Source organism: Microtus ochrogaster, assembly GCF_000317375.1.
Source record: "Microtus ochrogaster isolate Prairie Vole_2 chromosome 14 unlocalized genomic scaffold, MicOch1.0 chr14_random_1, whole genome shotgun sequence".
In the NCBI taxonomy this organism is placed as follows: Eukaryota; Metazoa; Chordata; class Mammalia; order Rodentia; family Cricetidae; genus Microtus; species Microtus ochrogaster.
Genome location: NW_004949096.1, coordinates 6,638,756 through 6,650,950, shown reverse-complemented (window position 1 = coordinate 6,650,950; position 12,195 = coordinate 6,638,756). Strand labels below are relative to the sequence as shown.

At 48.2% G+C, this 12,195-nt stretch overlaps 1 protein-coding gene across 6 annotated transcripts in view; it reads right to left on the bottom strand.

Annotated features, from left to right (window-relative positions):
* Positions 1-12,195, bottom strand: part of Kiaa1549l (KIAA1549 like) — a 272,186-nt gene that overhangs the window by 66,184 nt on the left and 193,807 nt on the right. For all 6 annotated transcript variants that reach the window (XM_026787686.1, XM_026787682.1, XM_026787683.1 and 3 more), the window contains 2 exons: positions 10,564-10,727; positions 6,297-6,481 (listed from right to left, as the gene is read on the bottom strand). In XM_026787686.1, coding sequence (XP_026643487.1) covers positions 6,297-6,481; positions 10,564-10,727 — 349 coding nt within the window. The remainder of the gene's footprint in view (positions 1-6,296; positions 6,482-10,563; positions 10,728-12,195) is intronic.

Here is a 12,195-nt window from a genome sequence, read left to right as displayed (position 1 = left end):
GGGACTATGTTGAGGGCAAACAGCTGGCGTGCCTACTGTGTGCCAGGGACTATGTTGAGGGCAAACAGCTGGCGTGCCTACTGTGTGCCAGGGACCATGTTGAGTGCCTCCAAGCCTGGTCCCTGGTCACAATAACGATCCCTGATTTGGAGGTGGTCCACCTTGGTCAGAAAGCTAGGAGTGTGAATGTCACGGAAGCCAAGAGTGGTTTCCTGGGCTAAGCAAGGCAACGCCAAGTCACCTAACCCCGGAACATGTCTCAGGCAGCAACCTCAGATGGGAGCAAGTCATAGCGCCTTCATCCTTCTGCAGGACTGGACTCTCACCTCCAGAACTCTGTGGGGAATTGGCTCTTGAGACTTTACTGTCTCTGGAGTGTGCTCTCCCTCGGACCTCACAGCCTACCTGGGGACAGGCTGAGCGGAAATACTGACCTGCCTGTGTGGAAGACGATGAGGGGACAGATGCCTAGCCATCTCGTGGACTTCTACCGTCAGTCACCCACATTTAGAAAATACAGACAAACTAACGCTTGCAATGGAACATTGAGTGGAATCAACGCCTCGGTCATTGGGGGAAGCTGTGCATCCCAGCACACTCCTCTTCCTCCTCCCCCACCACCTGTGTGGGTTTAGAATGCTCAGTTCTGCACGTGTTGGCACCTGTGCTGACGAGTCCTACGGTCAGCTTTACACGCAAACTAGTTAGCTGAAAGGAGGGAACCTCAATGGAGGAAAAGGCCGCCATAAGATCTGGCTTGTAGGGCATTTTCTTAACTAGTGATTGATCAGGGAGGGGTCATCCCATTGTGGGTGGTGCCATCCCAGGCTTCTATAAGAAGACAGGTTGAGCAAAACAGGGGAGCAAGCCAGTAAGCAGCATCCTCCCATGGCCTCTGCATCAGCTCCTGCCTCCAGGTTTCTGCCCTGCTTGACTTCCTGTCCTGACTTCTTCGGTGATAAACAGCAGTGTAAGTCGAACAAACCCTTTTCCCCCAACTTGTTTTGTTTGTTATGGTGTTTCACTGAAGCCACAGAAACCCTAACTAAGACAGAACTCTACAAGTCACCAAGACTGAAGGCTTGGATGTCTGGGATGAGGCAGCATCTATCTGCCAAGCATGTTCTGTAGCACACAAGAACTAAACATTAGCACACAGGGCTTGGGAAATGCTCACTGCGTTCCTTCTTTGGCTACTGCTAACTGTGGTAGCATATCAAAGGCTTTGATCAATTCTGTCCTGGATTCAGTTTGTTTCACTTAATCTTCTAACTTATGTGGCTGAAAAAATTTTAACAGTTTGCCACATTGGTGCTACAAAGACTCTAGGTGGGAAATACGGGTGAGGCATTAAGTGATTGAATGTATACTTATATATATCATATAATATATTGCATATTAGTGATTATATATATATTAATTACACACCAGCTATTTGAGCACTGAATGCTGGTTGTGGGGAAAAGGCACACATATGTAGAGACATATAGATAGACAGACAGGAGACATTCACCCTTGAATTGTATCTGGAATCTGAGAGCTAACGGCGCCTACTTTCCAGCTGACTTTATTGGATAAAAAGATTTTCATTTAACTCTAGGGAGGGTGGGGGAGGGGAAAGCCTTTTGTAATCTATTTTACTTTTGTATAAGCTACTTAGTGATTTTTGTAACATTTTAATCCCCTTTCCCCATTTGATCTTGAGAGAATCTTCTGGAGTTTCTCTCACTCTGAGAAAGGTGACATCAAGCACCTCTCTGTGGGCAAAATTGCAATCTGCTTTATTCTTTGTCTCTGCCTATATACCTCTGTTTACAATGAGTATCCAACTCCAAACTCCTGGCCAAAAACAAAAAGTGTGTGTGTAGCGTATGTGTGTACATGGCACTAATCAAAGCAAGTACAAGTCAGGGGAGAGACTGAGACCTAAGGTGACAGAAATCAATGGTCCTTTTCCGGCCCTGCAGGCAGAGGTGGGCTTGTATGGGGACTAACCAACTCCTAAACAGTATGACTCATCAATAGCGAAAGAATCCTTTCCAAATGACTGTCCTATGAGATTGACCACCCATCAACCTTGACCTGGCCCATCAATCCCAACCACAAATGAACAAAAGAGCATCACCAAGTTTCCAGACAGGAGGAAGGGGACCTGAACACTGCCTATCAGGCAGGCCAACAGTGACTAACTGATCAGACTTCTGTTTTTAATGAATCTTTAAAAATTTGAGAATATCAAATAACTGTTAAATCATTGATTTTTTTTCACTTGCAAATTTGGGGGGTTCATCTAGCAAATCCATTTTGAAAGGGCTTACAGTCAGTCCACAAGAAGCCAGAATGTAGAAATTGATGTGGCAAAATGGGAAAATCAGAAACCTGATTCATAATGGGTTTGGTCTTAGATTTGGTAGTTAAATAAGTCTGGGGAGGAAGCTCAATTGGTAAAGCGCCTGCCACAAAAGCAAGAGAACTTGAGTTTGGTGGTGTGTCTCTTAGTGCAAGGGCAGGGACCTGCGCATCCCTAGGGCTCGATGGGCAACTAATCTACCCAGCATTGGGTTCAGTGAAAAAAAAGGAAGAGGAGGAGAGCCATGGAGGAAGACAGGAAGACACCTGACCTTGACCTGCCTCCACATGAATGTGGACACATGCACACACTCAAACACACATGTACTATACATGAATACACACAATCTCCACAAATGATCTTAGACTTCCATGATCAGACACAGATGAACAGAGATGAGGTTTATGTAACAGTCTGGGCAATGTTGTAGCCTGCCTTTAGAAAAATTACATTTTCATGATAAAATAAAGGAGCAGATGCAGAAATCATGCTGCCGTGTGGAAATTGCTCCCTTTCTCTTTATTTCATAAGCTAGCATTTCTTAATAAAATGGGAACACATAATTGAACTTAATTATCAAGAGGTGAATCCTTGCTTAGTCAAGGAGAAATGCTTGTTTTCAAACAAATTTCAAAAATCAATCTCTGTAGGATTTAAATTATTCCATCTGAATAGGGAGGAAAGAATTTTTATTCTTCCTGGAAGAGCTGCATCAATATCTTAATTTAGTAAGTCTTCCTTTTCAGTTCCTTGTAAATGGGTGAAAAGTTGCCAGCCTGACTTTATTGTGCTTGGCAAGGATCAGCAAGAGAGTAATGCTATCAGCCACACAGCGGCTGCGTCCTCTAGGAAAACCATCTGCCTGCTGTGTTTCCATTCTGCTCTGCTCGCTCTCCTATGCTGGGGAGACCACTGCAGTAATGGTGCCAGCTCTGTTCATCCCTCCATGCAACCAAACTTTGCGAAGTCTTCTACACATGACTTGGTTGGCCAACAGGAAGGAAAAGAACATGACAGAAGACTGGAGAAATGCTTGCATTGGGGGCTGTTTTCTTGCTGCCCTTGAACCCTCGGAACCCCCTTGTGAAAGCCCGATGGAAGTGGTCTGCTGGAACATGAGCCCATGTGGAGAGAGGACTCGTGTCCTGGGCCCCCTCAGACAAGGCTGTTGGCAAGAAGGCAGCCTGCTTGACTCAATTTCTATCACCTGATTGGTGTGCTGCTAATTCCAGATAACATCGGCCAGCTTGGACCGGAAGAGCCATCAGCAGAGCTCAAGCTACTGGCCCACCTGAATCATGAGCTGAACAAATGGCGGTTTGTTTTAAGCATCGAAGTGTTGGAGGGCTTTGTTATGGGGCTATAGGTGACTAATTTATGCCTTCAACTTTATTTTCCACATAAGGTGAAATCCACCGCTCTGCTCTTTACTTCATTTTAAGGTACCAGTAGCTTCTGGAATAAAACACAACTCTGTTGCCTGACTTCACGCAGAGCTTTTCCTATGAACAAAACTCTTTGAAGCAGTTGAGGATGGTGGCTGACATTAACCTCAGACCTCCACATACACATGCACACCTACGCCTGTGCCTACACACATTTGAACATTCGTGCAAGTGCACACCATATATCACATGAAAATAAAAAAAGAAAAAAGAGAAAGGAAATAACTCTGCTGGCATCAGGAGGACTGTAAAAGTGTGTCGTGTGGAATTCTGCCCCCAGGAATTTGGAGATGGGAGAGACATGGAGGCCAATGATCTACAGTGGGGTCCCTCTGTCCTCAGATGACTTTGTCACTTCTTGACTTCTCTCCTTGTCTTCGTCTCATCCTATTTTGCATCTTCCCTTTGCTGTGCTGACTTTGGCTCATCATCAACACCTCTAACCACTGCAATGCTTCCAAGGCTTAGTTCTCGGAGCGCTTCCTTTCTCTGTCTCCCCCATCCTGGATGAGGCTTCCCAGTCTCGTAGGAAAACAAAACTCCACCGACTCCCATGACTGTATCTTTACTCTGAGCCTCTCCTGTGGACTCCAGACTCATACAATGAATGACTCTAGCACTGCCGTTTGTGTATCTACCGGGGACAGATAAGCTGATCTCCTTCCAGCTTTCACTAAACAAACACACGGCAAACGCACTTGACTCATTTCCAAAGCCTATGGCAGCCTAAGGCCAGCTTCCTTCACAGTATTTCTCACAGTCCAGCCATTGCACCACAGTGCTTACTGTCTCTTGCCTGGGCCTCCTGGGGTTTCCTTCTCCTGTGAATCCAGGCGCAGCCAACCTTTAATCCACCCTCTTCTCAAACCTGCCCATGACTTCTGATCTTCATCTACAATACAAACCCCAGTCTGACTTTGCTCTCTAAGACCTGACATGACCAGCTACAGGCAGCTTTCCTGATTCATCTGCTGCTGTTTCCTCGCTAGTACACACCAGCCTTCTTGACCACATTGCTTTTCTTCAGGCAGGTCAGGGAATTCCCCTCCTCGGGGTTTTGCACACACGGCTCCATCTGCTTGGATCATTCCTCCCCCAGGAAGCCTCCTCATGGCTGACACATGTCCATGGCACCTTTTTCTAATGACACGAATCAGTAAGGTCTTCCCTATTCTATCTAAAACAGTCCCCCCCGACTCTCTCTCCACTCTAGTCCAGACTGTGACTTCCACATGAATAGAAAGTTTGTCTTGCTCCTTCGGATAGCTCCAGAGCCTGGTAAACTGCAAATAGGCAGCAAACATCTGTTAAATAAAGAGAACGGGAAGAGAAGGATGCAGGGAGGAGGAAGTGCTCCCAGCTTCCCTAGTGCTTCGAGGCAGGGAGGATGGGTTGCCAAGGAGGTTGCTTTAGTTAACGAATGGGGTCCGCCACCAACTTCACTGCCTCTTTACACAGCCATTCCAAAGGCTTTATAATGAGTCTTCCTGCCTAATCTTTCCCATCTGTCATCTACAACACCTTGAGAATGGTCCTGAAGTATGGCTAGATGTCATCACTCCTTGGAAGAGGTTTCGGTAGCTTCCCGTGGCCTGGAGAATCAGGTCAATCTCCTGAGCCTGGCAGTCAAGGCCATCCAGGATTTCAGTCCATCTTCTGGTTTCATATTTTACTATGTCCGAGCCACTGTGAAGGCCGAGCTCCAGGGAAATGCCGTGTGCAGAAGCCCCGCTCACCTCACTTCTCTCCCCAACTTAGATGATCCCTTCACCCATCCCACCTACGCCAACCCCTCCACCCTCGGAGTCAGGGGAAGGGCCTGAGACAATGCCTGGATGGCAGCGAGGGTCTTTGCTGTCTCTGGTCTTTACCACTGTGCTTTCCCCAGACCCCACCACGGGTACCTCGAATTGTTAGTCTCCATGTCTCTCTCATGACAGGATTCTCGGGGGCAGAACCAACCTGACACAGATTTACCATCCTTCAACGCCAGCCAAAGCGCTCTAGTTATTTTTCCTCTCCCTTTCTTCTTTTTCCATTTTCATGTGTGTGAGCATTCACATGTGTGCAGGCACAGGTGTGGGCGTGCATGTCTGACATTAATGTTAGCCACTGTCCTCAATTGTTTCAAGAGCTTTGCTCATAGTAAAAACTCAGCAGGCGATTCTGACTGACAGCAGTTGTTTTATGAGACACTTCTGGCAAAACACAACTATCGCGAATCTAAGGTGCCGCTTTTAGAGGCGTTAGCAGTGTGTGACAAAGCCAAATTTGTCATCGTAAATAGAAGGGCTACCTCTCCAGTGTCATGGCTGATGGACCAAGAGTTCTCACAAGGTGGCGTGTGTGGAGCAGGCATTATGAGCCTTCTCTTCTCTCTTACTCTCCTTCTCAGAATTCCAGGTGAGCAGGGGAGGCTTTAGAGAGCAGAGGAACTCCCGGGAGGGTCACCGCCAGTTATTTCTCTTGTTGCCTAGAGGGTGAACCTGGCCCGTGCCTACCTCTTTCTGGTTTCCGTAGACTTAGCCGTCTTGATGGTGCTCCCCTCCTGGGCCGTTTCTCTCTCCTGAGGAGTATCTCTGACAGGTATGGGGAGGACCACCGTTTCCTGCGTCACAGGGATGACCTCCTCGTCTGCCCCTTGCTGGCCCAGATGCTGCTTGGCGTAGTCAAAGCCTTGCACGGGCTGTGAGAAGGAAGGAAGATTGAAGTCACACTTCTAGAGAGGGCTCTCAATGACAACTTTGAGAAGAGACAGGCAGCCAAATACTCGGCACTGTTTACTGTGCTTGGCCTGGTTCCTGCCCTGACAACATGGGCTCATCTGGGAGGGATGAGATGTTGTCTCCAGTAGCTAAGACTTCCCAGGAACCGAGAGGGGACAAGCTGGCTTGGTTCCTGGATTCACCCTCTGCCTACTGCTCATGCATCACCCTTTTTATCCACTGGATACTTCTGAAGTCCGGGTCACTTATGAGTGTATAAAAACAGAGACATTAAAAAAGGACAGCTTCCAAGGTAGACATTGTTAGTAAGTTAATTAGTTAGTAATTTTAAAAAATTACACAAATGTTTGGTACAGCACACAAGACATTGATTTCTCTTTTTTGAAAGATGAAAGCAAGGTAAACCTTAGTCTTCATGTTATAGGAAAAAACCACAAAAGCTCAGAGAGGGTGAGTGAGTGCCCAAGAGAACACAGCTAAGTGATAAAAACTGAAGCCTAGCTCCTTGCTTTTCTGGTTCTCAGGGCAATGGGCCCTACCTTTTGAAAATTGCCTGACATCAATCACTTGCTTATCTGACACACACTGGTAACGTCCATCCTCAGTAATGCAATGTGGCTCTAGTGAGCTCCATACATTTACCAAACCAAAATACTAACTTCTACACTGGGGATACACAGTTCAGTGGCAGAGCACCTGCCTCCCATGCACAGGCACTGGTTCAGTCCTGACCACCACCACCAGCACCACCACCAGCACCACCACCACCACCTGTAATAGTAGGCCCCAAAAATTTTTAAAGGCAGACAGTTTTATTACTTTTCAAGACAAAAGTACACGAAACAATAAAAGTCAATTTGTGTGTGACATTTATTCTAGACCAGGCAGAGCTTAAAGGAATGTGTCTGCCCCAATCCACTTGATCTTTACACCTGCCTACCATAAACAGTACTGCTATCCCCATTGGACAGATGGGAAAGTTGAGGCACAAAGAGGCCCTATAACTGTGCCGAGGTCATGTAGGTTGTGTATGAGAAACAGGAAAACAGTGGCTGTTCTTAGGGGATGAATGACCTGTCCCAAGCAGTTTCTGTCAGCCAGGCCCTGCAGGACCGACCCTGCATCTGGGTGGGCTCTAGCAACTTTGTAAAGACGCCAGTTCCCACCATGTTCTCTTTCTATGACGGGAGAGCTAGGAGGAAAGGCTGCAGATTCACTGACAAAGAACAAAGAGGGGTGACCAAGGAAGACAGGAGGTCAGGAAAGCAGGATGCCATGGTCTCAGCATTCTCCCTGCACAAACCTAGCTGACAACAATAGCAACAGGGTGTGTCTGTGTACCTTGTCTCTGAAGAGGGTGTATGATCCTCTCCGGCCTCCCTCGCCTCCTCTGCTTAGCATGCTAAGTATATTAGAGGTGCCCAGGTCCTCCCCGGCTCTGCAGCCTGCATTCTAAGGATATAGTAATGTCCCTGGGGCCATCTGCCTTGGCTACTGATTGGTGCCCAGGGCTTACTCTCTTATTGTGCCTTGCCCCTTGGCATTCATTGAATTCTGCTCACACTTTCTTTGCAGCAGCCTCTCAGTCACTGCAGTGTCCCTGACTCTTCCCCAGCAGGACTGCAGCGCTAGGCAGTTCCACTCTGCTGGCTTCCTGCAAGAAAGGGGCTTTGGGAATTGAAGTGTCTCCACCACCCTCACGGTGGGAGAGGCAACCAGCTGAGCCCTGCGGGAGCACATAGCAGCTCATGGGACCTAGGTCGGCTTGGTTCTCAGGAGCGCGGTGCCTGGCGTAGGCACACGGAAGGAGCTCTGCAGAGGCGCCAACATCTCATCTGTTCTGGTTCCAGAGCTGTCAAGCCAGGGAGGATGCTGCTCATCTCGGCAGATGAATGAAGATTTTGGTTTAAGGCAAAGTTTCCCTTTCCAGCTCCAGTATGGCGCGTTTTGCATTCCTGGACTCAGCTGTGATGCTGATAATTACTTGTTACGTCTAAAAAGACTCACGTTGTAGGCAAGCTCAGATGGAAATGAAATATTCTGTCTTGGATCAGTCTCGTTTATCACAGCTTGACAGATCCCTCTGTACCCTTCTCCCCAGCACCCCACTGTGTCTGGGAAGCAGGTGTCTTATGTCAACAGACACAGAACACATTCCCTGGAAGGCGATGCCTCAGGAGACAGGACTGTCTAATCAGGCTCCGGCTTCCCCACAGATGTAGCACTTGCTATGGAATAAAAGTGCCTTTGATTTCTTGTACTCAAGTGAGCTGTGCTCATGCAAACAGACCAGAGCCCAGCATGGCCCTCCAAGGGCAAATCCCATGGCTGACACAAATTGCAATGTGTGGGAAGTCAGAGGGAGTGGTGTGCTGTCCCGTGTCTATGTAGCCAGATGGAGTTTCCAGGTTCAGAGCTAGGAGCGGAAACCCTGCCAAGTCCCAGAGTGTGGGTGGGCGGAGAATGGGGGATGAACTCCCAGAGGGCTGGGGAGCAGGCTCAGTTGTGGAAGGGCCTACTGCTTGGATCTCCAGAGCCCACACAAAAGCAGGGTGTGGTGACACATATGTGTGACCCTGGAGCTGGCAGGGGATGGACAGCAGAACCAGGCAGGTCCTGAAGCTCCCTGGCGAGCCAGCGTGGGCCCACTCAGTGAGCTTCCGGTTCAGAGAGAGACTGAAGAAACAAAGATGGCAAGTGAGAGAGGAAGACACCTCACCTGATGGAAACTTCTGGTCCCTGTATACACATACTGAACATGCACCCACACTAACAAGTGCATATAACACACACATGCATGCGCACACACATGCACACAGATGCAGGCCTTAGTCACCCTCTGTTGTTTGTGCTATGACTGGACAAGTCCCTGTGTCTCTCCAGATTTCTTGGCAGTTAAGTGAGAATAATGGAACCTGCCCTGACTGTGACCTAACTCCCAGGACAGCCGTGAGGAACAGATGAGGTGACGGACCTAGAAGGACGCAGATTGTAAGGCGTTATTTAAACAGCGGGTATTACAGAGTGGACATTTACCACAGGGACTATTAAAAACAGCTATGTGACTGGAAAATTAGGTTCAGGATGTTTTCTGCCTTCAATCCACCACCCTCCCTGTGACCAGAGGTGCCTGGGGAAGAGACATGCAGGGGACAGAGGAAGAACAGGGCTCTAAGCCAGGCTTTCTTTGAGCTACTGAATTGGTATTTGGTAGCTGTCAGCCTATCTCATAGTCTGTCTGTCGTGACAATGGCGGAAACAGAGTCATTAGTGGGGCGGAGAAATTTCTAGGAGTCTGTGCGCCCAAAGAGGTTTTGTGTAGGAGCCAAGAGACCTTGTCTTGGTCACCTGGGCCAATACAACAAAACACCATTAACCAAGAGGCGTATAAAAGGCAGATATAGTTCTAAGGCTGGAAGGCTGAGGTTCTAGTGCCAGGATAGCTGGGATTTTGTGAGCGCTCACTGCTGGGCTGGACACTGCCCCCTTCTTCTGTGTCCGTGTGGTAGAAGAGGCCAGGGTCTCCTGGGCTAATTTCAGAAGGGTACTAATCTCATTCCTGGGAGCTTCAACTCCACGGCCCAGTTATCCTCCCAAACCAACCTTGGAATACCTTCACTTGGAGGCTAGGATGTTCAGACAGTTGCAGGCTTTGTCTGACCATCACTTCTGCTGCTATCTATCCATGGAACCAGGACGGAGTTGAAGGAGCTACTTTTTGCTGGTACAGGGAGGTGGGGTCCAATTATTAAAGATATCTAACATCTTTCACATCTTTCTTGCTAACAGTTGTCCGTGCCTCAGTTTCTCTGTCTGTAAAATAATGGTCCTTCCGTGAGAGGATCTAGTAATGGCGAGAGATCCTCTGAGTGTCATCTACTTGAAAGTGTGGGAGAGAGTGAGCCACAGAGGAACGTGTGTTACATGCTGATCGCTCCTTTGGAATGAGGGGATGTGACATGTTTCTGAAGGTACTCGATAACCCTACAAGCCCAGGAGAAAGGCTGGGCAAAACTCCTGGCCCTCCCCATGTCCACATTACCTTTGCTCTCTGAGGCAGGTTTATCATGGTGTCGGGCTTGAAGTCATTCTTGTTCTTCCTACAGAGCACAGCGGTGATGATAATGATGATAACAGTGACCACGGCGATGGGGGCCAGCACTGCGGCGATGATCCACAGGTTGTTGGGTGGATTCTTCACCACGGCTGTGGGAAAGAGCCAGTGAGAAGTAGATGACAAAGAGCCCGAGGTAGGGGAAGACCACCCAAATGTAACTCCCAACCCCAAGTCAGAAGACAGGGAGAGGTGGAACTCAGTAGCTTCTGCCTCTGCCACTGTGTGACCTTGGGCAAGTAGCTCAAGCTCTCTGAGCCTCCATTTCCTTGTCTGTAAAATGAGAGCACCGATTTGTGTTGCTTTAGCATGGCTCCTAGCACTTGCTCAGGTGACATTAGACTCCACTGTTCCCAAGAGCAGAAAGAGAAAGGCCAATTAATGTCCCTGTTCACCTTGCTGGAGATAGTCAAAAGAGAAAAGGAGAAAAATACATGAGGATTAGAAATGCATGTTGGAGGGGCTGGAGAGATGGCTCAGTGGGTAAGAGCTTTTTCCTGCAAGCGTGAGGACCTGAGTTCAAGTCCCCAGCACCCACCTAGACATCTAGGCACGGTTATGTGTGCCTGCACTGAGCAGAGGAGGTCAGAAACAAGCAAATCTCCAGTCTACTGGCTAGTCAGACTAGCTGAAACGGCAAGTTTCTAGTAACACACAAACACAAATAAAGACATGTGTGTTGGAGCCAGGAGGCAGGAGCCACCAAGAGATGACTCCAGGCCATGAAATCACCCTATGAGCAAGCAGGGAATGAAGTGTAACCTGAGCAGATGGATCTCCATCAGAATGTGTCTGGGAAGTTTAGAAATGCCAGGACTAACCACAGGACCAGGCTGGTCTCAGTAGGGTGGTAGGTTACCAGAACAGCAGGTGCCCTCAGGGGTGGGGCAGGAATGCAACCCTGAAGGGATGACAGGGAGCTGGCCACGCTCTATACCATGATAACAACTAGGCTCTTACAGCTGTGCGCATCTGTCAGAACTCATCAGATCTGTACATCTTCACGGTGTGTACGCTTTATTGTAGCATCGCAAGCAGATAGGACATTCTGGTTAGTGATATGCACACTGATGTGTTTAGGGGTTACCTCTGCAAATGTTTGTGACTCACATTGAAATACAGGGGGCAGAGGAGAGATAAGACAATACATGATAAATAAAAACAGCAGTAAAACGCTAAGTGTGGGTTCTGGAGGGGTGGGAACATGGTTATGTACGGCATAAACCTTTCAACATTTTGTTAAGTCGGGTTAGGAAAACGTGGGAAAGAGGAAATGCCCTTGATGTGAGATGAGTGAGCCTCTCCCAGAATTACATACAGGATTTTTTAGGGAACACCAGTCAAATCAAAAGGGGCGATTTCAGAAGTGGAGCAAAACAGGAGTCCAAGCAGATGCCTGTGGGAGGAGTCTCAGGAAGGAGAAGAAGTCTGCAGCAATCTAGAGAGGAACTGAAGACCAAAGGGGGCTTGCCTGCCGTGGGGTGCGTGCCCTGAATGTCAGGCTATTGGGCTCAGCTAACTATTGTCACTGACAGGCTATTGGGCTCAGCTAACTATTGT